The sequence below is a fragment of the Typopeltis vanoorti genome, chromosome 2 (genome assembly GCF_054136105.1).
Source record: "Typopeltis vanoorti isolate ZY-2024b chromosome 2, IOZ_Tvanoo_1.0, whole genome shotgun sequence".
Classification (NCBI taxonomy): Eukaryota; Metazoa; Arthropoda; class Arachnida; order Uropygi; family Thelyphonidae; genus Typopeltis; species Typopeltis vanoorti.
The window spans coordinates 44,369,848-44,396,715 of record NC_143550.1 but is presented as its reverse complement, the minus strand read 5'-3'; the positions used below and the strand labels follow the sequence as shown (position 1 = coordinate 44,396,715).

The 26,868-nt window shown below is 33.7% G+C and overlaps 1 protein-coding gene across 1 annotated transcript in view; it reads right to left on the bottom strand.

The window, feature by feature from the left end:
• Window positions 1-7,822: 7,822 nt before the first annotated feature.
• The window catches only part of LOC150108974 (voltage-dependent calcium channel gamma-5 subunit-like), a 228,489-nt gene continuing 209,443 nt past the window's right edge, over window positions 7,823-26,868 (bottom strand). The window contains exons 2-4 of the mRNA XM_090404685.1: window positions 21,423-21,515; window positions 19,078-19,218; window positions 7,823-12,092 (exon numbers count right to left, since the gene is read on the bottom strand). Coding sequence (XP_090260811.1) covers window positions 11,554-12,092; window positions 19,078-19,218; window positions 21,423-21,515 — 773 coding nt within the window. The 3' untranslated portion in view covers window positions 7,823-11,553. The remainder of the gene's footprint in view (window positions 12,093-19,077; window positions 19,219-21,422; window positions 21,516-26,868) is intronic.

The following is a 26,868-nucleotide window of genomic DNA, read 5'->3' as shown; positions in this document are numbered from 1 at the left end:
ATCTGCAAAGGCTTCTGCTTTCTCATCGTCTCGGTAGACTATGCCTCTTTCTCCATGAATCGGGTGTATGTTGGGGCGGTCGCTGAGAAGGGCTTTAGTCATTTTCCATAATGATTTGTCTTCGGCGTTTAGTGATCGTAGTTTCCTCTCCCACAGCTGGTTCTCATGGTCTTTGATCGCATATCGGACTAGGTTTGTCACCCTGTTTAACTCTGTTTTATCCTGGGACGATAGAGTTGCATGGTAGCGACGTCTGATCCTGTTTTTGTTTCGGATAAACTTTAGCATCTCTTCTGGGAGCAGGTTAGCTTGAGCTGGAGCGGAAACGATGGAGGCTGTTGCAAGGCCAGTTTGGATTGTGCTTTCCAGTTTATTGATCGCTATGTCTGCTTCTTTGGGTGAGGAGATGGTTGGGACAGGGCCTGTGATGTTGCAGAGAATTGCGTTGAGCTTTTTAAAATTTGTGTAGGACTGGTTGGGGATAGTTTCTGTTTCCCCACCTAGGCTTAGTAGAACTGGGTTATGGTCGGAGCTGAGATCATTAACAACCTGTAACTGGAATTGGTACGAGGTGTTCCTGAAGATGGCTATATCCAGCACATCAGGTTGGCCCAGCGATCCGCAGTGCGTTGTTCGGCAGGACTAGCTATGGTGATGTTTCTTGTCATAGCAAACTTGTTTCCCACAAAACTTGTGTAGGCTCCTCCCATTGTTGTTGGTGTTTCTGCTATTCCACGCTGGATGTTTAGCGTTTAGGTCTCCTGCCATTATTGTTGCTTCATTTGTATCGAAGAGCTCGGAGAGATCCCCGGCTAGTAGTGGTTTGCTTGGAGAATTGTAAACAGAATGTCGTTTTAGTCTACCTGTAATGTTGGTGTGTATCTCAATTCCAGTATCTTCCAGGTTTGTGGTCGTTAGTTTCTTGATCTCATTGTATCTTATGTTTTTTTGGATGAAGATGGCTGTGCCACCCCCTCTGGCGTTGAGCCTATCATTCCTGAGTAGTGTGTAGCATCTTAGTTTGGGATTATCACATGGCCGGAGGTGAGTCTCGTTGATTAAAAGGATGTCAACTTTATAACGCGCAGCAAATTGTTCCAATTCTAGGAGATTATTGTTCAGTCCATTAGCATTCCAGAATGCGACCTGTATGGAATTTATTATGATGATCGGATTATCCATTAATGATTGAGAATATGACTTGGGTATTTTTAAGAAATCTGTTTGTGTCCGCCTGGTTTGGATTTGATTTGCTAAAACCTGTTAGCATTTCTCCTAAAATGGCGGCAACCGTCGCAGCGGCGGAGTTTTGACTGCTTGGTATAGTTTCTGCCGATTTGGTGTGTGAGGAAACCACTGAGGCGTACGATCTGTTACTTGTAGAAGCTCGGAAAGGGTTTTCTGGTGTAGGAGATGTAGTATGCTTCTTAGTTAATGAGACTCCTGTTTCTCTAGATTTAGACAAATTAGATGGATGGGATGAGCAACCTTTGTAGTTCGCTGGGTGCGACTCACCGAAATTTGCGCATTTAGCTGGAGTAGTGCGTGGTTTACAACATGTATGTTGTAAACATACATGTTGTAAACTGTATGTTTACAACATGCTCCTTCTGGTTGAATGCGGACACCTTCATCTGAATTTTTAGCAGAGGTGAACTTGATTTTGGTGTTCTTCATCACCTCCGCTACTGGCGACCATTTGTCTTTAGATCTTAGAATCACTGGTGGAATTTTTTCTTTGGGCTGAGCCTATGCTTCCGCTGGTGTTTCAGGTTCTGTAGCTGGAGACTCCTTCTTACGCTTTTTTCTACTGACCACCTGATATTCTGTAGAGTCATCTGAGTCCATTAGAGGCTGTCCGATAGCTGGAAACATAATCTCCCTGGTGTTATCTTGAGAAATGCTGGAAAGTGGATCAGGGGTTGGTAGTCCTCTGATTCGACTTCAGTAGTCTGGTGTATCTCTACCCAACCGGGCCATTTGCAGTTAAGGAGGTATCCAACATGCTTGAAAACTGCAAGGAGTTCCTTAAAGTTTAGATCATCATATGAGGTATTCATGATTAAGCCTAATCTGTAGTTTGAAGGGCGTTTCGCGTGGAACAGGACCTGCCTTGTCCCTTCCTACCACCGAGTGTAGACCGACAGTAGAAATCTTCTTTTTAAACGCGGAAGACAACTGCTGGGCAGGGAACAGGAGAGGGCCTGAGAAAATTTCAGTGAGATAAAATCTTACCTTGAAGAAAATGTAACTGAAAGAACGCTGTGTTGAAGATCAATCGAAACGCTCCGACTCGAAAAATCTACCGAGCACGACACTATTTTATCCCAAAACTGTAATGTAACCTTATAGATCCAAAACTCATTACTTTATGTAGTCCTTGTAGTCCTTATAGATAACACCAGGGAGATTATGTTTCCAGCTATCGGAGAGCCCCTAATGGACTCAGATGACTCTACTGACTATCAGGTGGTCAGCAGAAAAATGATAGGGCTATTAAAGCTGTGATCATGGCAGGAGGGTAACAGCAATAGCCGAGCCTCAGTTCGAATTTCATTGGCTGAGGCATTGGCATCCATTACCCTCCAAGGATATTATTAATCACCGCATCTCGCGGTCGATTCATTACTTTATGTAGCACGCAGCAGCACATATATGGCGCAGAGGGTAAAGCTTGACGCTTTTTATATTCCCTGTTGTCTGTTTCGGGAGCAGTGATGGGAGAGATTTGTGAGCTATTTTAGCTCGCCCTGAGTGGGCAGAAGTGGTTATTCCTCGTTGAGTGTTAGGATGGCTTTCGGTCTTTTATGTTTCCAGTGGTCATTACCGTCATAGTTTCCGGCTTGCTGTATTAGTTGGTTTGGTTGCGTAGATGTCAAGAATTTTTCTGCTAAGGAGCGCAGTAGTGGAGAGAGATGTAGGGGATATTTATGTCCCAGTGGATCTGGGCGTTCCTGATTGACCACGGGGCGTCCAGTATCATTCGCAGGCACTTGTTCTGTAGTCTTTGTAGCTTGAGGATGTTTGTCTTGGAGGTATGGCTCCAGGCTGGGGAGGCGTATATAACTGTGGGACGGATCACTGTCTTGTACAATAGAATTTTGTTTCTTGAGCTTAGTTTGCTGTGTCTGTTGATCAAGGGGTATAGCTGGGCGATAAGTTTTGAAGCTTTGGTGCATGTGCTCTTGATGTGGCTGTTGAAGCATAATCGCTTATCGAGAATTATTCCGAGGTATTTTGCTTAAGTTTTTCAGGAACTTTTAGAGTTGAACAGGGTGATGTCTCCTTTGGGGCATGCTCGTCTTCTTGTGAAGAGTACGTTGTGCTTTTCTGGGGGTTTAATTGTAGTCGCCAGTCTGTAAACCATTTTTCTAGATTCAGGATGGTGTCTTGTAGTTTTTTTGGTTACGAGATGTCGTTGGCGGGATCTGGCTAGTATAACCGTGTCATCTGCATAAAGGGCGGTGGTGGATGTGAGAGGATTTTGAGAGATGTCTGCCATATAAATGTTGAACAGGATCTTGACTAGAAGTGATCCTTGAGGAACTCCAGCGAGGATTTTGCGTTGGGTTGAGTCTGTTTCATTGATTTTGACTTGCATCCTCCTGTTTGCGAGGTATGATTTGATCAGGTGTATCATGTTTAGTGGAAGGTTAGCGATGATAAGTTTGTAGAGGAGGCCTTAGTGCCAGATCTTATCGAAGGCCTTTGAGATGTCTAGGAAGATGGCTCTGGTGTGCTGATTCCAATTAAATCCTGTGGTGATGTATTCTACCAGTCTATGGATCTGTTGGGTGGCTGTGATTTTGACGGAAGCCAAATTGCTCTTGTGGAATGATATTTAGTTGGTTGACATGATCTTGGAGTCTGATGAGGATGATTTTCTCTGCTATTTTCCCTAAGTTCGACAGCAGGCTGATGGGACGGTAATTTTCAGGTAGGTGTGGGTCTTTGCCTGTTTTTGAATTGGGATGATGTCAGCTATTTTCCATGACTGGGGGAAGTGCTGCTATTTTAGGATGGAGTTTATGATGTTTGCCAGATGTACTATGGCTTTGCGTGGTAGTGCCTTGATGACTTTGTTAGTGATGCCGTCAGGACCTGGGGCTTTTTTGACCTTGAGATAGTTGATGATGCCGATTATTTCGGTAGGTGAGGTAGGCATTATAGGGCTTGGATTGTATTACTTGATGTAAATGTTTGCTATGAAAATTATACGTAAATTACCTTAATTAATCTATACTGTGGGAAAGAAAAATTTTATTTAAAAATTAGACTTCAGAGAATAAATCATGTACATGTTAAATCTTTAATGTGAACGAAAATTACAACTTACCTCTAGGAAAAAAGTAAGAAAAAGAAAGCAGAAAAAAGCTGTAATTATAGTGAATCGACATGAAATTCATGCCAGAGCACTAAAATGATAACAGCGCCATCTCTTGAAGAAGATTCTTAAATCACGAAATGATTATAATGATAACTAAAATTATGGGTGCATTTTTCTATCATTTTTATTGTATTGCTAGATCATATTATTCCATAATTCCTTTTGGGATGTTGCTCACTGAAATATGAAACTGAAGCAGTAAATTTCACAAACTTAATGTGGATAAAAATATCTGTGTAAATATATATACAGAGGCGTTAGCTGATTTTTTTATATATATATTTTTTTCTAGAAATAATATCTTGTTAAGTAAACCGATTCTACTAACACATTTTAAAAATTCTTGTTCTTTTTAATGTACGTTAATATATTTTTGGCTAAAAAAATGGACTTGGCTGATTTCTAGTGAGTTTAGAAATAATGTATAAGCATATGTAAATATTGTTAAATAAATCACTGTACACATCAACTGTAATGATCATTTTATTTTCTTTGTATTCACAATAAGGCTTAATATAAAAACAACTATCAATACCATCCACTCTGTACAAAGTGTAGTTTTCTTGTTCAGTCTACCATATGATGTTTTTGTTCGGTGCTAGGAAGCTTATTTACGCGAGTGTCCACGAGATGGCGCCAGTAGCACAAGGCAGATCAACAGCCAACTCCTCTCTTTTTTTTTATTCTCTGTAGCTAATTCTACTAGATTTTTTTTTTTTTTCAAATTGTTTTTCATTTATTAATAATAGTTTTTAGATATAAAAAGGAAGCAAGCTACAGTTGGTAAGGTAGTTTTAAACCTTCCGATTCATTATTCTAAACTGCTATTTTGTAATTTTCCCTTGTTCACAGCATGTATGAAAAACAGTAGCAATATAAAGTTACCAAAAAAGGGGGGGAAAATAAAAAGAAAAAATAGGATTTTTTTTTCTTGTACAGGTGCGATGAAGAGGTGAGCTGCTTTCACTGAGTATACTTATAAAAACAGGGAAAAGGCAGAGCGCTTTAATCTTAAACAGCTCTCTCTCTCTGTCTATCCTTCATAATTCCAAACATTCTTCTAAATCCATTTTTGTTTTTGTGTTTTATTCTTTTTTTTTTAGGAACAGTTGTAAGAAAGTTTAGTAAATAGTAAATCAAAGATTTCTTAAAGAGAACACGTGGCCTATATTTGTTATAGATTTAAGGCAGGCCTGTATACTGAGTTAACTCACTAAGAAATTTTTTTAAAGGTTCAGTTCTATGATTGAATAATTGGCAATCATTCACCATAACGTTGATGTTTTGATTGTATCATGAGCTAACATCAATCATTGTTTTGTAATAGAACTACCACAGAAACATGCTGTAGAGCACATCTAAGTGTTGTTACCTATTTGACCTTCTAAGGCTATAATTTTCACATCATTCATATAATATAAATGACTACAGTATTTAGATAAATAAGTTGCACTACTGAAAGATAAAATGAAATTATTAAAACAAATCAGAAGTTGCCAATTACCAGTAAAAAATTAATTTTTTTTTTTCATATAATGATTTGCTTGACCGAATACCTAGAATAAATTTCAATCGTTAGATGGAGCCACAAGGCACATCAGTTGCAAATATGACGTCTACAGATTATATTGTATCTCACCACAGTTCTAGTAACATTAACTTCTGGTGAGTGCGCAGTGCGATAACGGCGCCATCTATTGGAGAATATTTCCAATTTTGTAAATCGTAGATTCTTTCTATGTACATTTCTCCCTTTTTTTTTGTATTAAATAACGGTCCACGTTTATTGTGTACTTGCTTGTGTAGATAAAATAAGTAAACTGTCTCAAAATTCGCATACTTTGTTAATTAATGTTTAATTAATTTAATCTTAGAATAAATGAGTTAAGTATTAATTTAAAATGCCATTTTGACATTAGTGCCCAACATTAAGGAATTTTAAAACATCTCTAATTAGATAGTAACTTCCTATAATAATTTGTATCGAATTTGGTATTATAGGTTTCAATTGAAGATGAAGTTACTTGCCTTTTTATTATACCGGTAATTTTAGTTTATTGTGAAAACAGGTACATATTATTCCATTTATTGTGAGCATCTCCTGATAGAAAAATCTTCTTTATGCTATCTGCGAGGGTCAATAATAAAATGTTTAATTAGAATATACTGATAGTTGGCAACTTCTCGAACATATCATGATGCTTCTTTTACATATCAGGTGAAGAATATTTGCCTGTATTCAAAAATGAAACTTTTTTTTTTAATTATTTGCAAAAGCGTTAATTTTTATCTCAAATTTCTGGCATACAAAAAAGGATTCCTCCCCCCCCCGAAACTATTGACTTCCATTCGTTTATTTTATTGTAAAGATCGCAAGTCTATCAAAGATGATGAAAATTATGAAATATCAATAAATCACAAATTTTGCGACAGAATTTCCTTATCTTGGTTCATTAATTAGCTTTACACTCTCAATAAAAATAAAAATTTAAAAAAAATAATAATAAAATGACATAATATAATAATAAAAAAACTGGCGATAAGAAATTTAACTAAAAAATGCCGTATATTCCACTCTAAAACACTTTATTTCTAATAATTGTCCTCAGTAAAATATAAGTGTTCTTTAATTAGAATCAATTAATGATCATGGTTTCTTATAACTGACCGACATTTATAAAAATGTTAATAATAAATAACTTCATTTTTTTAAGAATGTTCATTTTTATATATTTTTAAAGATTCATTATCACAAAAATGATATAATTTTATGGAGAAAAATGCCATTATCATGTAGCACTAATATTCGCATTAATACTAAAATTTAGGATATAAGCTGTAATAAGTTACAAATTTTCCAAATTATTGAATCAGAAGCTGCACATGAGGTCGATTGTTCTGTTGGATCAATTAAGTAAACGTTTAAAGTACAATTTACATAAAAGAATGCTGGTATTTTACACGCAAATATTTTCAAGCAAAATTGTTGATTGTTGTCTGACACCATTGTTGAGCAAAACGAGGTTCTGCGCATGCTTATATGTATATCTCGTTCTGTAGGTGTCAAATCATAAAACTAACAGGAATTAAGTTTATTTTTCTGTCATATTTCATGAGAAATGTTAATTGCGGTTTGTGTTATCAAAAATATCAGATCATTATCATTTCATCTATTAAAAAAAAAAGAATTAAGGAGTAAAGGGAATATTTTTTCTTTTAAATAAAAAATAAATTTGATATTATTACCATGGTAAATGTAAACTTTCGCTAATTAAATAAAAACAACACAAAATATTAATTAATAAATAAAACGCTAACTTCTGCCAACTAAATGAAATCCAATTTAAATATTAACTAATAATTAAAATATTGTTAGATGCTGATCTACATTCCATGCTGATTCTCTTAAGACCTCTTAAGACTGCATTCCATGCTGATTCATAATACTAACTAAGCAAATGAGAGTTGTTTAGTTAGTATTAACTGCTAATTTTGTTTTAATAAACAGTATACTCTATTCTCTGATTACGGTTGGGAGATTTATACCTGCTTTTGACTCAACTTGCGTGACTTGAGAGCAATAATTCTATAATTTATTTTATGGTTTCAGTCGCATATTCTTTATGTCATAAAGGATAGCACTGACATGACTTTCCATCAGTTAAATAGGGATTTCATTAATACCTTTTGTATGACTGTTGCTACAAGAATTTCGTAACTGTTAAGGGTATTAGATCATTTTCATCTCCTAGGTAAGGAGAAATTCTCAGTTCAAGATTAACGAGTCGAATTTCTGAAGTACAGCTTCGAGTTTAATAGCGCAACCGCACGAAATAATCAACCGATAGATTACATTCGAAACATTTAAAAGAGAAATGATCTCATATGAATCGTATCTAAATTTATATCATCTACTACAAGCTTTATAAAATCGATGCATTATTGCGTCATTCAGAATCAGAGTGGCGACATCTACCGTTTCATGTGGTAAACAAAACTACATATAACCAGAAAGCAATAAGAACAACAATGAAGAAGCATTTCTAAGTATTATTAAATAAGATATTGAAAAGTTCAAAAGGGCAAAAACAGAATAAAAAAGTAAGAATCGAATGATAATCTAAAATTATCACCAGTAAAAGAGCTTGTTTAATTAGTTAAAATAGTAATTTAACAACAAAAATTTTATAATATCGATTTTTGTTGATGTAATATGATAATCTTAATCCGTTATTATCAGGGTTTTCACGTGTTTAACAATTAACGTAATATAATTTATATAAAAAATAGGCAACTTGGACTAGAAGAACGCACACAATTATTGAAAATACTGCGAGAAATCTTTATAAAAGCAACTAGTGCGACTTGTTTTTTAAATAGAATATACTAAATTGAACGTTGCCATGATGTGGTGATCTCATCTCCTACTTTTCAACCTACAAAAGCATAAAAGTGGTACAATATTCTAAACATTGGCTATTTTCACTGAACACATACTGGTGGTCCTGAAAAGATATCTGAACTAGACGGAAAATGGCCCGTGAGTGAGAAAAAAATCATGTCTGTATACTTTATAAAATAGAAATACGTAATTTGCATCTCTGAATATTTCTTCTTTTTTTTTTTCCATTTGGGTTTATTAGGAAGATATAATATTAAACTCCTCGTTATCTATTTCAATGGCGTACAACTATTTTATAAGTAAAGGCACAGCTGTTTGTACTGCTTCTTATAAAACTTTAAGAAAACTAATGGAGTAAATTATGCTCTCAAACGCGAAGATTATACCCCTCCTCTCTCTCTCTCTCTCCCATTTGGACTCCTCCATATTTGCTTGCCTTCTCCTCTCTGAAGTCAAGGACTGATTTTTATTTTATGCTTAATACTTTCTGATATAAATCGAGATTGCGAATGAAGGGCATATCTCTATATTATAATCAAACACGGTTTCAATCCCTTAATATATTCTACTGAAGCACAAGTCGCAACTAAAAACTTCAGTTGCATTGGTAAGAAAGATATTCGACTTCAATATTTCCAAACAGGAGGACTTATAGAAAAAGTGGTTATTTTAGAAAATCGAAAGACGGTAATAGGACTTCATTTATCCGCAAGTTTTTATTTTATAGCTTAATTTTTTTTAAGTAAGAATTCTGTTCGCTAAGATTCGAAAACCAACAGTATATTAGTGCAGTTGGTGGGCTAAGGGTTACATATATTCCGGAATCACGTTTCTAAATTCAAAGCTACTCCAAGCTCCAATCAGCTGTGGGTGATGAAATTCACCTTCCAATTAAAGGCATTTAAAAATCCACATCCACAGCCTATTTCTTAAAACTCTGCTAAACTATGCGCTCGACCAATGCCGACAAACTGAACTAAAGTTAAAATATAGAAAATTTATCGTTTATATTAATTTCATGTGTTCTTCGCTTATTTGTCTATTTTTACAGAAGCACACAATTCCGCTTAGGAAGAGGACATATCATCATTTACCAATTATTTTTTTTGGTTTTGGTTTTGGTTTTAATTTATTTTATACGAATTTCATAGATGAAATGTTGCAGATCTGTTGTACGTCATTACCATGGTGACATTAATGTTAGATAATTATCTAACATTAATGTCACCATATCAATAGCGCAGATTTTTCGGATTATAATCCGAAAAATCTGCGCTATTGAGACGGGACTTCCTTTTAAGGGCACTTTAGGCCGCATTCATATGCAGTTAGAAGAACGATGGGACATAACCAATTCGATTGAAAACGAACCGGGTTCGATTCTTACCATGACTAGAGAAAAATGGGCTTTATCAACTGAAGGTAAGCTAGCCAGTCATATATGGAGGTAGTTAACGAGTTTTTCTCTCTTGAGAAATCGAGTTTTTAATGGTACAAAATCGGCCAAAGAATATACGTTATTAATAGACAAAACGTTGTGTGTAACGGGAAGTAGAAATTACATACATTTAGCCCTAATCATGAATTATTCATCGGATATTCGTTTTCAAAATAACCCATCGATCTTTTGTTACTCTGTGCATAAGCTCGAATATTATTATAGAAGTGATCCTTTTAGACCACTTGGACAAGTATTTAAGACAATTTGTTATCAAAACGTGTAATATTTAACTGATCTAACAGAGCATAGTTAGATAACCATTATTAACCGAAGTCAGATGCAACAGACTTCATGTTTTTACATAAAAAAATAATGTAAAATAACTGCAAAATCAGAATAATTTAATACCATTACGATAAAATGGCATCTTCACTTTATCTCCAATTTAATAAAAGCATTATCCTTAAAAACATAAAAGAAAATTGCTGGCGATTTCATAATATAAATATATTTTGTATAACGAATATATATATATATATATATACACTGCATAAATCTTCACCTGAATTTGTAAAAGAAAGAAAAAATTAATATTATCTAGAAGGAGAAATTAAATAGTTCTACATATCGGTAAATTTCCCCCAGTCTCAACTCTATTTCTATCTTTCACTACATAAACATGACATCACAATCTTTTCCTAAAACTGTTTTCGCTTACATCCATCCATGCGTGACTAAAGAGCGAAATCAGAATAAACGCCAAGATGGAAGGCACAGGGGGATTTGTGTGAGCGACTCGTTTAAATAGCTCATATCTGTATGTGAGGGAGGGAAGGAGGCCACAGGGGAAGTGAAGGGGGATGAAGGAGAATGGGGTGTTGAAAAAGTGGAAAGATAAGGGTAAGTTCACGTAGAAAATATGGTAATGGGGGCATGCATTCCAGTAAAAAAAAACACAAACAAACAAAGAAATGGTCCAGTCTTTATGAGGGCTTTGTCCTGGACACCTAACAGATCCAATGGATTCAAACCTCTGCCATCGTAAAGCGATTGGTTTGCTAGAGTCAACAGCATCAGGAAGACTGACAATCGAGTTAACAAACGTCTGAGGACAAACATTCTTGATGAACATACACCTCTTGTACATAACTCATGACGGGCTTCTTGCCGTAATAATTGTGCAGGAACCTTCGCAACCTTCGTCCTATTGATAAAGGTGAGACCATCAATTCAGACATCTGGTGTGATATGAAAAAACCACGTTTGCTGATTCAGGTACGCAATGGTTTGTTTCTATTTGCCTCTCTAAGTACGCAGTTATTCTCATACGGGCGTTGTGCGCCGTAATATTTCAAAGGAAAATTCGCGAGAGTACTCCCTATTGATATCAGCAGTGGTGGACACGGTATTGCATGTGGTGTCCCTCGAGAAGGGTGGAAAGTTATAGTAAGCCAGATCGCGCATGGACTCCGACATGGGGATTGTGGTATGGGCGTTGTGTCGTCCTCTACTGGTCGACGGACAAGGGGATCCCTCTCGAGACATTTCGCGTGTTTTGCTGCTTCGTCTCCCTCTGTGACGTCGACAAGGCACGTGGTCCTCTCCAGGCGGGATAAAGTCAGCGTATTTCTGTCGCTCTTCTTTCTTCTTCATCTCCGCCTTGTGCCAGTTTATGAAGAGAAAGATGGTGAAAGTACCAGCCAGTTCACACATCATTAGCCCGGTCACTGCTAGCATAAAAGAAAAGCCGTAATGGTATTGGAACATAGGTCCTTGAAACGACGATTTCGGTCGTAATTTGTTTCCGACCTCTGATTTGAAAGTTGAGATGTAAATCACCATTCCTGTTAGAACTAGTAAACCTGAAAGTAGAAAAGAATTATTAGCCAAACTATACGTGTTCAAACGGGTTGATAAAGATTAATGATAAAGCTTAGTATTTTACAGAGGAGTAAATTGTTATCCGTATTTACATAGACTACAATTTGTTGTCCATGCCAAAACAAATTGCCATAACTGTCCTCCATGTTAAAATAAACTGCTCTAAATGTTGTCCATGTTAAAATAAATTGCCATAACTGTTGTCCATGTTAAAATAAATTGCCATAACTGTTCTCAATGTTAAAATATACTTCTATAAACGGTTGTCCACATTAAAATAAACTGCTAAAATGCTGTCCATGTTAAAATAAACTACTATAAATGTTATCCATGCTAAAATAAATTGAAATAACTGTTGTCCATGTTAAAATAAACTGCTATAAATGTTGTCCATGTTAAAATAAATTGCTATAACTGCTGTCCATGTTAAAATAAATTGTCATAACTGTTGTCCATGTTAAAATAAACTGCTAAAATGCTGTCCATGTTAAAATAAATTGCCATAAATGTTGTCAATGTTAAAATAAATTGCCATAACTGTTGTCCATGTTAAAATAAACTGCCATAAACGGATGGCGATGTTAAAATAAACTGCTATAAATGTTGTCCATGTTAAAATAAACTACTACAAATGTTGTCCATGTTAAAATAAATTGCCATAACTGTTGTCCATGTTAAAATAAACTGCTATAAATGTTGTCCATGTTAAAATAAATTGCCATAACTGCTGTCCATGTTAAAATAAATTGCCATAAATGTTGTCAATGTTAAAATAAATTGCCATAAATGTTGTCAATGTTAAAATAAATTGCCATAACTGTTGTCCATGTTAAAATAAATTGCCATAACTGTTCTCAATGTTAAAATATACTTCTATAAACGGTTGTCCACATTAAAATAAACTGCTAAAATGCTGTCCATGTTAAAATAAACTACTATAAATGTTATCCATGCTAAAATAAATTGAAATAACTGTTGTCCATGTTAAAATAAACTGCTATAAATGTTGTCCATGTTAAAATAAATTGCTATAACTGCTGTCCATGTTAAAATAAATTGTCATAACTGTTGTCCATGTTAAAATAAACTGCTAAAATGCTGTCCATGTTAAAATAAATTGCCATAAATGTTGTCAATGTTAAAATAAATTGCCATAACTGTTGTCCATGTTAAAATAAACTGCCATAAACGGATGGCGATGTTAAAATAAACTGCTATAAATGTTGTCCATGTTAAAATAAACTGCTATAAATGTTGTCCATGTTAAAATAAATTGCCATAACTGTTGTCCATGTTAAAATAAACTGCTATAAATGTTGTCCATGTTAAAATAAATTGCCATAACTGCTGTCCATATTAAAATAAATTGCCATAAATGTTGTCAATGTTAAAATAAATTGCCATAAATGTTGTCCATGTTAAAATAAACTGCCATAAACGGATGGCGATGTTAAAATAAACTGCTATAAATGTTGTCCATGTTAAAATAAACTGCTATAAATGTTGTCCATGTTAAAATAAATTGCTATAACTGTTGTCCATGTTAAAATAAACTGCTATAAACGGTTGGCGATGTTAAAATAAACTGCTATAAATGTTGTCCATGTTAAAATAGATTGCCATAACTGTTGTCTATGTTAAAATATACTGCTATAAACGGCTGTCCATGTTAAAATAAACTGTTATAAATGTTGTCCATGTTAAAATAAATTGCTATAACTGTTGTCCATGTTAAAATAAACTGCTATAAATGTTGTCCATGTTAAAATAAACTGCCATAACTGTTGTCCATGTTAAAATAAACTGCTATAAACGGTTGGCGATGTTAAAATAAACTGCTATAAATGTTGTCCATGTTAAAATAGATTGCCATAACTGTTGTCTATGTTAAAATATACTGCTATAAACGGCTGTCCATGTTAAAATAAACTGCTATAAATGTTGTCCATGTTAAAATAAATTGCTATAACTGTTGTCCATGTTAAAATAAACTGCTGTAAACGGTTGGCGATGTTAAAATAAACTGCTATAAATGTTGTCCATGTTAAAATAAACTGCTATAAATGTTGTCCATGTTAAAATAAACTGCTATAAATGTTGTCCATGTTAAAATAAATTGCCATAACTGTTGTCCATGTTAAAATAAACTGCTATAAACGGTTGGTTGGCGATGTTAAAATAAACTGCTATAAATGTTGTCCATGTTAAAATAGATTGCCATAAATGTTGTCTATGTTAAAATATACTGCTATAAACGGCTGTCCATGTTAAAATAAACTGCTATAAATGTTGTCCATGTTAAAATAAATTGCTATAACTGTTGTCCATGTTAAAATAAACTGCTGTAAACGGTTGGCGATGTTAAAATAAACTGCTATAAATGTTGTCCATGTTAAAATAAACTGCTATAAATGTTGTCCATGTTAAAATAAACTGCTATAAATGTTGTCCATGTTAAAATAAATTGCCATAACTGTTGTCCATGTTAAAATAAACTGCTATAAACGGTTGGTTGGCGATGTTAAAATAAACTGCTATAAATGTTGTCCATGTTAAAATAGATTGCCATAAATGTTGTCTATGTTAAAATATACTGCTATAAACGGCTGTCCATGTTAAAATAAACTGCTATAAATGTTGTCCGTGTTAAAATAAATTGCCATAACTGTTATCCATGTTGAAATATACTGCTATAAACGGTTGGCCATGTTAATATAAACTGCTATAAGTGTTGTCCATGTTTACTCATGTAAACATGGACAACAGTTTGGTCATCTCAATTAATTTGGGTAAAATATATTGAAATGCATGCATTAAAGATATAAAAGGAAAATTCTTACCTTTCAGAATATATTAATCATTATTTATAATAACTATTAATATGCTTTGAAATCTTAACCGTTCAGATACTTAAAAATAATAGAGAATATACTTAAGGAATACTTCAAAATATCGTTTATATTCCGAATGGTTATGACAGATGTTTCCGAGTAATTCATAGAAGAAAGACGCATGCTGTTGTTGTTTCTTTTACGATATAGAAAATTAAATCATATTGAAATCCATTATAGAAATCGAAATTTTGATAGATTTTGTGAAGGAAAACCAATTAGTTGTAACAGTCCAATCCAAGCAAAGCATTTTGTTACTATTCTTAAGTATATTTTTACAATTTATAGATTTTTTTCAGCTTTAAACAAGTCTGGAATCGGAATTAGTAATACAAATCTTCTATCAATTGTTTAATCTAGGATTTATTTCCCTATAATTTAATACATTTAATACTCGTATGACAATTTTTCTACTTGCAGTTGCAGAAAATAGATCAGAGAATTTATTCAAATAATGAGTACGTCACTCGACCTCCGAAAGGTCATTTTATATTCTACTTTAAAATGAGCATTTTCGGTTATATATCAGACATATCTCTGACAAATTCAATCCCTTCAAATAATATCTGTACTTGTTTTGATAACTTGCTTTAAATGGAATTCCTAGAAATGACGTCGTATGAGTCAGAAAGATTATTTATTATGAAGTCAATTACAGTCAAATTTTTGATTTTTACATCTTTTAAATCAATTTTTCGTTTTCTTCATTTATGTAATGACAGTTGCAGTAAATCAGAAACATACACAAAACTCTTTTAAAATCCATGATTTCGTTTTTACTTTTAATTTGCTTGTTTACTAAGATATCACTTAGAATTGGATACTTTAAGCGACGTTTCTAATTAGCTTGAAATTTGATGTCTAATATTACACAGAATTACCGTTTTTTTTTTTTTCACGTGCACACTCAGTTAAAGAATGAGTTAAAAACATTTTTTTAATTTCAGTATTTTTCTTACTCTTAATTTAGTTAATAAAAAATTTGGATCATTCTCTGATAAAAGAATATTTTTATCTCGTGAAGTTTTTTTTTTAATTGATTATTCATCAGAATTTTTATTTTGTGCATAAAATGCATTAGTAAATTAAATTGATCAACATACATTTGAAAAAAAAATTCTAAAAATGTAAGCTTAATTTTTAATAAGACTCAATAATATGAAAAATGCATTCTCTTTTACATTTCCCAACTCGAGCAAACCTGCAATATTTCTTATGTAGACGTTGGCAGTCATAATAAAAAGCTTTTCCTCTAATATCGTTTCCCAACATCGCAGATTTAAACTTGTTACAAGGAGGACTGGACTTTTATTATTCTCGAGTGTGCACTTAATCTTATTTAATCTCTTTCTAATTCACCCAACTTGTTTTTTTCTCCCTTCTTCTCGATTCGAGTGAGGTCAGAAGTGTTAAGAAAGTTCAATATTTCTTGATTTTGTTTTACCACGCAACCCATCAGACATTTAAGAAACTTTCAGTACTTTCCTCTTGACCACTAGTGACAAATGTTCGAAATAACACTGGCGGTTGCTATGGTTTTCCGAGATAAAGAAAATAACTCTAGGGCATTTCTTTGTTTTAAAGCCGTGTGTGTGTGTGTGTGTGTGTGTGTGTGTGTGTGTGTGTGTGTGTGTGTGTGTGTGTGTGTGTGTGTGTGTGTGTGTGTGTGTGTGTGTGTGTGTGTGTGTGTGTGTGTGTGTGTGTGTGTGTGTGTGTGTGCATTTAGAAAGCCGTGTAGGCGGAGATTTCTTTAGCTCATCACTTTCCGGCCAGATTTTGGCACAACAGGTGGCGTCAGTGTTTCATCATGGGATTCTAAGTAAAAATAACTTTCAATTATTATTTGGAATAAATGGAATTTTTGAAATCATGTGTGGAGAGCAAACAAAAACAAAAGTATTGAAATACAAAAAAACGTGACACTTTTAAGCAAATTTCTATTGTAATAATTTTGGAAGCAATAACATCTCTCTCTCTCTCTCTCTCTCTCTCTGGTCCTTTATGAGGTATATTATTCAAAGGAGTCACTCGATGTGAGTTATCTTCTTGAAAGGAGAATCAAATATGACTTATCCCCTTCAAAGGAGAACCCATTTATGAGTTATCTTTTCAAGGAGAAATCATATCTTTGCGTTATCTCCTTCAAAGAATACTTCCTGTATTCAATATATCTCTGAAAACATCATAATTATCATCATCAAGATGATGATGATTATGTTGTGTTGAAATCGTTTCCATTAAGGGTTGTTTTTATCATCTGAAGAAGAAGAGGAGGTTTGGAGTGAGCTGGATGGACAACTACACAGATGTTGTGTTTAGATAAGGACTCTCAGGCAATTAGGATGTTTGTAATGGAGCATTGTTGTGCAGAAGCCAAGTGACCAGAAGAATGTGTGTGATGCTGGTTCTAACAAACTACATCGAAACATATTTACAAATAGGATTAGATGTAGACAAATATGTCAAATATCTGAAATCGACTGAAGATTATTTCTTTGAATGTTTATCATGACTATCGTCCATCCATTCATTTTTGTTGCCGTCTTAAGAAGTTTGCAGCTGAATATGACGCACAAGCGTTGTTTCTTCAATATGCAGTTCATAGGGCGACGGAGAGAATAACATGTTTGCATTTAGATTAGTTCATTCAACAGCTGAGTTAGAATAATTGGATTGTAAGCATATTTTTCTCTTTGTCGTAATGTGAAGGGTGTGTGTGTGTGTGCGTGTGAAATAAGAGTCTAGATTACTGATTTTTATGTTGTTTTTTAATTGAAGTATATTATTTTAAATTGAATTATATTCATCGATTATATTTCGTATATTATCATGACTTAAATATAATGTTTTGAGATTAGAAGGATTCTACTGGTATATATCACCCTAAGTACTTCCAAAAGAAGCTTTTGAAAATTTCTATTTTATAAAAGAAATTCTTTCTTAAAACGGCACCCAACTGAGCAATTTTATTAGAAAATACATATCTTCTGATCGATATTCTCACCTATCGCAAGTATTTATAAGGACACACGATCTTTTATACATCTCACAATAACGTTTGTTTCCTTCAACTTAATAACAGCGGATCCCGTCATCCTTATGGCCTCATTCTGTGCTCCTTCTGGTTGTTGTGGATTCCTTTTCTCGAACGATCGCTAAAGCGGCGCTCATAAGAAGACAGTTCCTTTAAGCGAGCGTTTTGTATTCTGAAAGGAAAAGGAACAAAAAAATACTCAGCTGGAAATCGGAAATCGAGAGACAGACCAAAGGAAATAAGTAGGAAAAAAGGAATGAAAAATGCTCCCAAGGAGAAGTCGTTCGAGTGCCGAGAAACTGACTTAAGGCCCTTGACTTAGCCAAAACTGTCAATCTCTTGCTAAGTAATTTAAAGCAAAGAAAAAACGAAATACTGCAGAATTTCTGAAATGCTTCTAATAATACGAAAAGTAGAAATGAAATCTCAAATAATGCCTAAATTGCGCATATCAATTTAGAAAAACAATTATCGGAAGAAATAATAGGAAACTTTATAGTTTATAAGAAAGACTCGACAGATAACTCTCCTTGCCGTTTTTATAATATTTATATAATTATTATTAACTAGAAAGAGTGAAGAGTAACAATAAATTTTTGTCTGATAACAATGAAGGGTAAACTTCGATTATTGTCTGAGCGCAATGAAGAAAACTATTCATTGTTGTCTAATAACAATGAAACGAACTTTCAATTATTGTTTGATAATAATAATGGAGAGGAAATCTGTGTGCATAGTGTTAATTAAATGACAAATAACTACGTGATTTTAACAATCAATTTTGAAAATGTAAAAATATAATAAAACTCTTATTATATTTTTAATGAGACGCATAAGCAAATATCCAAAACTTGAATACAACATAAATTTCGATTATTAGAGTTTCGTTTTCAAAATCCTTTATATTGTACGTTTTATTGTCCAGGCATAGAAACTGATCACATATAAATCGGAGCTAGTGTGCTTCCTTTTTATAACGCCGTGAATCGTATTAATGGTTAACATCTAATAAAAGGCTAAATAAAGGAAGAGTAATCTTACCAGATAGGATGAAGGCTATTCCCGAAGCAAATGTAAACACAGGCCTCTTTCGACAAATGGTTCCAATGATACACAGGAGGACTCCAAACACCAGTATAAAGCAGCTCAAGAAAATGAAAGCTGCAGCCCTTTTTACAGCATCTACAACACAAAAATGCCATATTTAAAATGTTTTAGCTATTATTATTATTATTATTATTATTAGTAGTAGTAGTAGTAGTAGTAGTAGTATGTATGTATGTATACATATATGTATGAATTTTGATTTTTTTTTCAAATAACAGACGTATTAGGACAGCTTATGGAAATTAGACATTAAAGGTCATTGCTCTACCAGCAATGACCTTTAAAATGAACTTATTCACCCATCCAACTGCATATGATATATTTTAATAAACTTTGTATTCTACACGTTCACTAATATGTGATGAATTTGCATTTTTTATGGAAATTTGAAATCTAGAATATAAAATTTCGCTAAATATAAGTCCACGTTTCTTATTTAAATAATTTAATGTTTATTTTAATACATTAAATTCTATCATAGTTAAAAACAGCGACATGTCGATTGTTGCAGTGATAATTATAACAATCTACAAATATCGCTTTGCACTCTGGGAACAGTAAATGCAGAAATTTTTGTGATTGTAGTAAATGCTTTACATTCGTGGCAACGTTTCTTTTTATGTGTGTGTGTGGGGGGGGGGGAATGGACTAGGAGCAACCTGCTAGTTTCCTTAACTCGTTTTAACCATTAAATGCATTTTCACGCTCATTAGTCCAATGCCAATACAGTTACAAGTACTGCTCGTATGAAAATAAATAAATAAAAAAAAACATTCACTGTGTAATATGAGTTTATTATGCTCATATTACATAAACGGTTTGAAAAGCCCGATCATTTAGGATCTCCTCAGTTGTGATATAACCCAGTGTGACCTCTAAAAAAACTCCATAGTATGCAGCAATATGCATTGCAAGCACGTGCTATCTGAGTAATTGGCTGCGGGAATAATAAGATGGAAAGACACAGGGGCTATGACCGCGTTAAGGCAAACGCACGTCAATGTAGATAATACTGCTTTGAGCATGCAAGAAAGGCACTCGACACGAACTCACACCTCACCTTCTCTCTTTTTGAAAGACAGTGTTATTGGGTTCGCAGCAGTAATGATAGTATACAGCTTCGTCCGACCGATGTAGAGGTATTCCCATGCATATCTCTTGAAGCCTACAAATTGTAGGAGTAGACATACTTAGTATTTACTGTTCATCGCGTGTTGGATGGAGTGTATATCATTACAGGAGTTTTTTTTTTTCTTTTTTTTATCCTTTCGAGAATAACCAAGTTCTACGAAGTAAATAAGCACTAGTTTAGACATCTTTCACTTCTTCGTGTCCATCTATCCTTCTATACACGCAAAAGTTCACTGACTTTTGTAGTAGGTCTAAGGTAAACAGTAGAGAAACGTACATTATGTTAAGAATAACTATTAGCTGTAATTATTTCAACAATGCATGAAGAATAAACCTCAAACTGAAACAATGTGTTCAATTAGTCTAAACATGAAATTTAAAAATAAAAAAACCAAGTTTAAGGCAGGTAAGTGCAGCTGAATACTCAATCTTTTATTTTTAACATTCTTGATTTCACTAATTAAACGTATTGCTTTAGTTGGAGACATATCCTTTATGCATTGTTGAAAATAATGTAGTATTTATAGCACATTGTCTATGACTGTTTTTCAATTCTTAACCAAGTATTGTTGTCAGTGCTGCTTGTTAAAGTTATTTTCGGGTAACAATCGCTGCAGAACATCGACAAATAAAAAAGCTTTAAACAGTTAAAATATTAAATGGTAAAATACCAAGGCAATTTATTCCGAGAGTTATATTTATTTGATAAAGAATTTAATAGCTCTCCCTCCTTAATCCTACCGAATTAATGTACTATAAATTTTAATTGTTTTTGGTAATAGTTTTAAAGCGTTTTAAGCTCATTCTTTCAATGCCAAAAATCTTGGATATAAGAATTAATACTTTACGATATTCAGTATAGACATCAGAAATTGCAATTAATAAATGATCAAGACGTCATAAAAGTCATATCTAAAGTCATAAAAGTAGTTGAGTATGTAAATCATGTTTGAAGAAGTATCGAAATAAAGGAAGAAAATGTTTGAAGAAAATAAAGTAATAATACAATTGATTTAATGAATATATGATAAAACAATTGAAGAAAGATTAGAAATGTCTTGAATTATATCAGCTAATGCCTAAAGACGTGTGTATTATGTTTGTGTCAAACCGAAGTGGAGAAATCAAAATGGGAAGATGCAACTTACAAGGTATTGCCATGGTGGAGTCATTGGGATCTGGACTGTACTCCTCCTTTGGAAAATAATCGATGTTGATGCAACGCATGATGGTTTTGCCGGCTAAAAATAGAAGAAAGAATTTCTAAATAAATTGAATATATTTATTTGATATGTTTTCGTAAATTGTTTATTCATATATGTATTTATGGATATATATGATGTTTATCACATGCTTTTTGTAATATGACAATAGACTGAATTGAAGTATGTTTTAAATATTAAATTTATGACTCTTTGGCAGTTTAATTTTCTTAATTTTAACTATTCATATAAACAATTATATGCAAATACATATTTAACACTATAAAGATTAAATCATTTCCAGGCAGACTGCTGAATCCTTTTAAATAATCACCTTTGTTATCGATTAAGCACTCCAGGAAATTGCAGCATTGTGCAGACAACAGTTAGTTAAACATCTATTGTGTTTATGGTCCCCCAAGGCTAACTCATCATTTATTATTCTCTATTCTATAAAATGTTTATTCTAGTTCCGATATGTTTTAATGGAAAACTAATTTCAGATAAATCACACAAAATTTTCTGAATTCTTGGGAAGTAACATAAATTTAGTGCTTCCCTAATTACCAGGTTAGAAAACCCAACATTGCTTTTTAGTGTTATTGTAAATAGCTTATTAGTTATATATACTCAATTTGATTCATTTTCCATGCTACACAACGTTCTTCGCAAAACAGTACAAGGAATGCACTGTAAATAATGTAAATATTTTTCGAAATAATGTCTATTGGTTGTTAATATCTAACTTCATGCCATATACAATATTAGACGCGGTTTATTCAAAGCCAATCTAAATTTTAGATGTGACATTTGCTTCTTTGTAAATATTTGGCTCTTTTTAGCCAATTAATTATTACTAGCTAGAGTCACCTATGACTTATTATAACGCTTAACGCTATCAATATTTAATTATTTCCTTTATTCTGCGAATGTGGTGAATTATTATTATTTTTTTTTTTTTGAATCCTAGCGTAGAAATGGATGAGAACTGGGAATATTTGAAAAATAATTTAAGTGGGGATGATAACTTAATTAAGTATTTAAAATAAAAAAACACGACTTAAATGCTCGAGATTTATGTAGAAGTAAAGAATGAATGAAAAAGTAATGGGATAAACAAATTCTGTTTAATTTGTAAATGCAATATAGTAGATCATAGATTCTCCATTCCATGGATCTATTCCACACACTTTTTTTAGGAGAATAATTCTGCTTATGATAAAATTAACCTATACAATTTCAAAAAATTATTTTTGTCGAGGTAAGAAAGATTATTGCATTTTACAAATCTCATTATTCATCCGAAGGTAGAAAGCAATTGCTTGCTTGTTATTAAACGAAATCAAAAAAATCTTTCAACTAAATGAAATATTCGACAACTGTTTGCATAAAATTAATATCAATTTTCATTATTCGCGTGTCAGAACACGTGTAGATACATTTTTGTACCACGCGTGTAACAATTCACGTGTTCGATTGTTATCAGTGCAAACAATATCCAGCTTGAGTAATCAGACTATCGAATTGTAACAAATCTCGCAAAGCGCTCGTGTGCCAAGGTTACTGGCCTCTGCACGTCACTTCCTAATACTGGAAACAATACTCTGAGCGAGCATATAAACGCTTCCGAATGGCCCATTAAAGCAAATATCGCTGACTACATCGATGTAATGCAAGTGTACTTTGGTGAAAGATGGACGCAAATTAGCATTCCGCTTGTTTAAGAAAACGCAGACGATGTTAATAAATAGAGATCAGATTTCGATTCAAATGTGATGGAAGTGGATAACATTACAACCTATGACGCACTTCCTTTAGTGAGTTGAACAAGTTCTGCTTTCTTGTTATCTTCACAGTTCCTTATAATATTATTATTAGATAAACTATTTGTTGCTCAATACGTTGTTTCTCAATATGTGTGTTGTTCAGTATGCTATGTGTAAACCTCAAAACGTTGGACATAACATTTGAAATGATCAGACAAGCATGAATCACTAATGGTTAGGGCCATGTTGAGCAGTAAATAGGAGGTGTCTTCGGGTTATTCGTAACGAAATGAAGTTGATTATCGAATAACTTATTATGCTCTTCATGACTAATAATAAACAGCAAGTTAACTGTCCCCTATGTTTATAAGTTGCTACTTCCACCGCCCTTCCTGTAATTTATGCAATGATAATTAGGCACAACAGTAATTAATGGCGACTTAATTTCGTTGCTGGTACATAATGACCCCACTTTTTATAATATCGTTTCTGTATACGATAGTGTTATACACACCGCTTAATTACAAATAATTGTAGGAAGCATTTAGCCTCAAAAACACGTTTCCAGAATTCCGAATTGCTAGCATGTTGACCGATAGAAAAAGCAAAACATTGGTTAATAATTATAACATTATAGCTGGAAATGATGCAGACAATTAAGCTAGATGAACTTGTAATTATTTTCTGGACAATAACGGTTGTTTGTTTGGTTTAGACAAACATAAAAAATATAACTGAAGAATATAATATTCAGTAGGTAAGTCTCTCACCAACAACACTTTCTTGATATTTTACACCGCCGATAACAAAGATATTTAGCCAACTACATCCAGGTGAAAACGTTGTTGAATAAAGGTCATATCGGAATTTTCATCTCTTCCGATTGAGTTGCCGTTCGAGAACTTTATCCATGTCAATTCTGAGTCGGTTATTTCCTTCTGCGCGTATGATGAACACTTACATCTCTCCATATGCTGACCTCTCGTCCCCCTTCAGATGACAGCTGACAGGTCCGTGTCGTTCTGTATATCCTATCTAGATTATCCGACATGTTCGATTTGACAATCTCCATCACTTCCACCATTGCATCCTTTCCCTACGAAACCACCAGTTATTTTCGGAATAGTTCAACGGATGTCTTCTATTCGAACTTATTTTAGGGAATTTATTATTATTATTATTATTATTATTATTAAAAATAGTCCTAAGGACATATTATGAACTAGAAATACGCACTCTGCACACCTTACAGATTTAATGAAGCACAATACTGTATATTCCTTTCAGTTTAGCAATGCGTCATGGCATTCCTGATTATGGTGTATGTGTTGTGAAAAGTCTGTATAACTCATCATAAATTCATAATATATAAGCAATATACTATATAATCACTTTATTTAACATATTAAATGAAAGACAAATACCAAATAAAATCATAAAAGCTATCACAAGTATATATATGAAAATAATCAAATACAAATAAGATTTAATCATGAGCTATCATATACGAGAGAAATAAACCAAGGGATCTGATAGGGGGGTCTCCTCTCAGCAACACTCTTTAATATTTACCTAAATGAAATAATAATAAAATGGAATAAAATTATCCATCAAGGTATTAACTTTCTCCTGCTGTGAACTTAAACACTCTCCTTTTCTGCCGACGACCAAATAATAATTACAAATTCTGAAGATAACTTACAGAAAGCTATTTTCGATCTAAATGAGATAGCCAAAGATTATGGTATGATAATATCAACGGAAAAATCAAAAACTATGGCCTTTAAAGGACAAGATCCAGCAAGAACTAAAATAGTATTAGATAACAAGATCTTAGAACAGACGAATTCATTTAACTACCTAGGATGTATGATCACATATGAAAATGAAAAAGATATAAACGTAAAAATTGCAAAATATTTAAAAATAACAGGTGTAATTAACTCTATATTTAAACCAAACCTAGTTCAAAAACAATCCATGCTAAAAGTATACAATACATTAGCCCTACCGGTCTTAATGTATGGAAGCGAAATCTGGACAAAAACAAAAAGACATACAAAGATTAACAACAGCAGAAATGAAGTTTATGAGAAAAACTGCAAAGTATACCCTATTTGATCACAAAAGAAAGAAGATATTATGAAAGAATTAAACCAAGAATCAGTAAAAAAAATTAAAAAACATAAACATAAATGGATGGAACACGTTCAAAGAATGAAAACAGAAAGATTACCAAAACAAGCCTTAAAGTACAAGCCATTAGGAAATAAGAAAACCACGACGTCCTCTTAAACGATTCAACGATGACTTCTAAGACCTAAACAGGCCACTCTGGCCTAAATATTGATATGCATGATGATGATGACGATGATAAGCAATACAATTATTAAAATTTTATTCTACTTTTTCTTCTTCTTATTATTATTATTATAATACCCACCTGACTTTATAAATTTTGGCCTTTTTAATTTATAAAAAATAAATCAAAAATCAAAAAATCAGCTAACGCCTTTTTATTCCCGTATACGGGGAGTAGGCGAGGCCATTTAGCCCTATCTAACTTTTGGAGACTGAGTGGGCAGTTCAATCTCCACTGGTACCAATCAGAGATAGATGGCCCAAGGCTATCACTAATTAAGCGGTACACAGTGAAGAGAGACGGCTCAAATGTGCCGCCATCTCGTGGTCCCTAACCCTAACACCATATATTTAATGTCTGAAATAATGTGGGTTCTACGGTCAATTTTCTTGAGTTTACAGGACGAAAAACCCGAGTTTCCGGGAGGAAAAACCTGCTTGCCCGAGCCAGAGATCGACTAACTCGGGAACCGGTCGAAAAAAGGCTTAGAAAAATTTCCTTTAGTCGCGACTAGACTCGAAACCCAGTCTTCCTTCGTGCGGCCAAGCGCCGTGATATGCAAACGCCACATCCACTGAGCTACACAGGCTCTCCAAATAATAAAAAATAAATAAATATATAAATTCTGATAATGCATTTTGTTTCCGACAGTTCGTCCACACGTTGCCAATCCGAAATAGCTGGCCTAACATTATTAATGATTTTAAACGGCATGCAATGAAGGGAGTATCGCAGACAACTTCCACCATTCCTGATCCCTAATCTAACGTAATATACACTGCTTGGAAAGAAGTCAACGGACATACACTGTCTGGTAACGAGTCACGTGTTTCTAGCCGGTATAAATGGATAAATGGCAGGTATAAGTCAGTGAAAATGTGTCCTCGTAAAATCGTTGAAAAAAAAAAAAAACTCAAGAAATTTGAAAGAGGTATTACGATTGGATGCCATGTTGCAGGTTTATCTGTTGACAAACTGGGCGATCACAGGTCACGAATCGGTGATATACCAGAGTGAGATGGAAGCGCAGCGAGTCAAATGTAAGTGCTACCCACAGTGGACAACCCACTATACTCGACGAACGTGACCGTGTAGCATGATTATGCGACGAAGGATAATATGTGAAAACTACCATTCATCGGCGGACACACCGAATGTGGAGTTCCAGGCATCAACTGGTATACGAATGTCCACAGAAACATTTAGATCCGAAGCTCACTCACAACATGGGTTTCCATGGTAGGACTGAAATATGCAAGAGCAC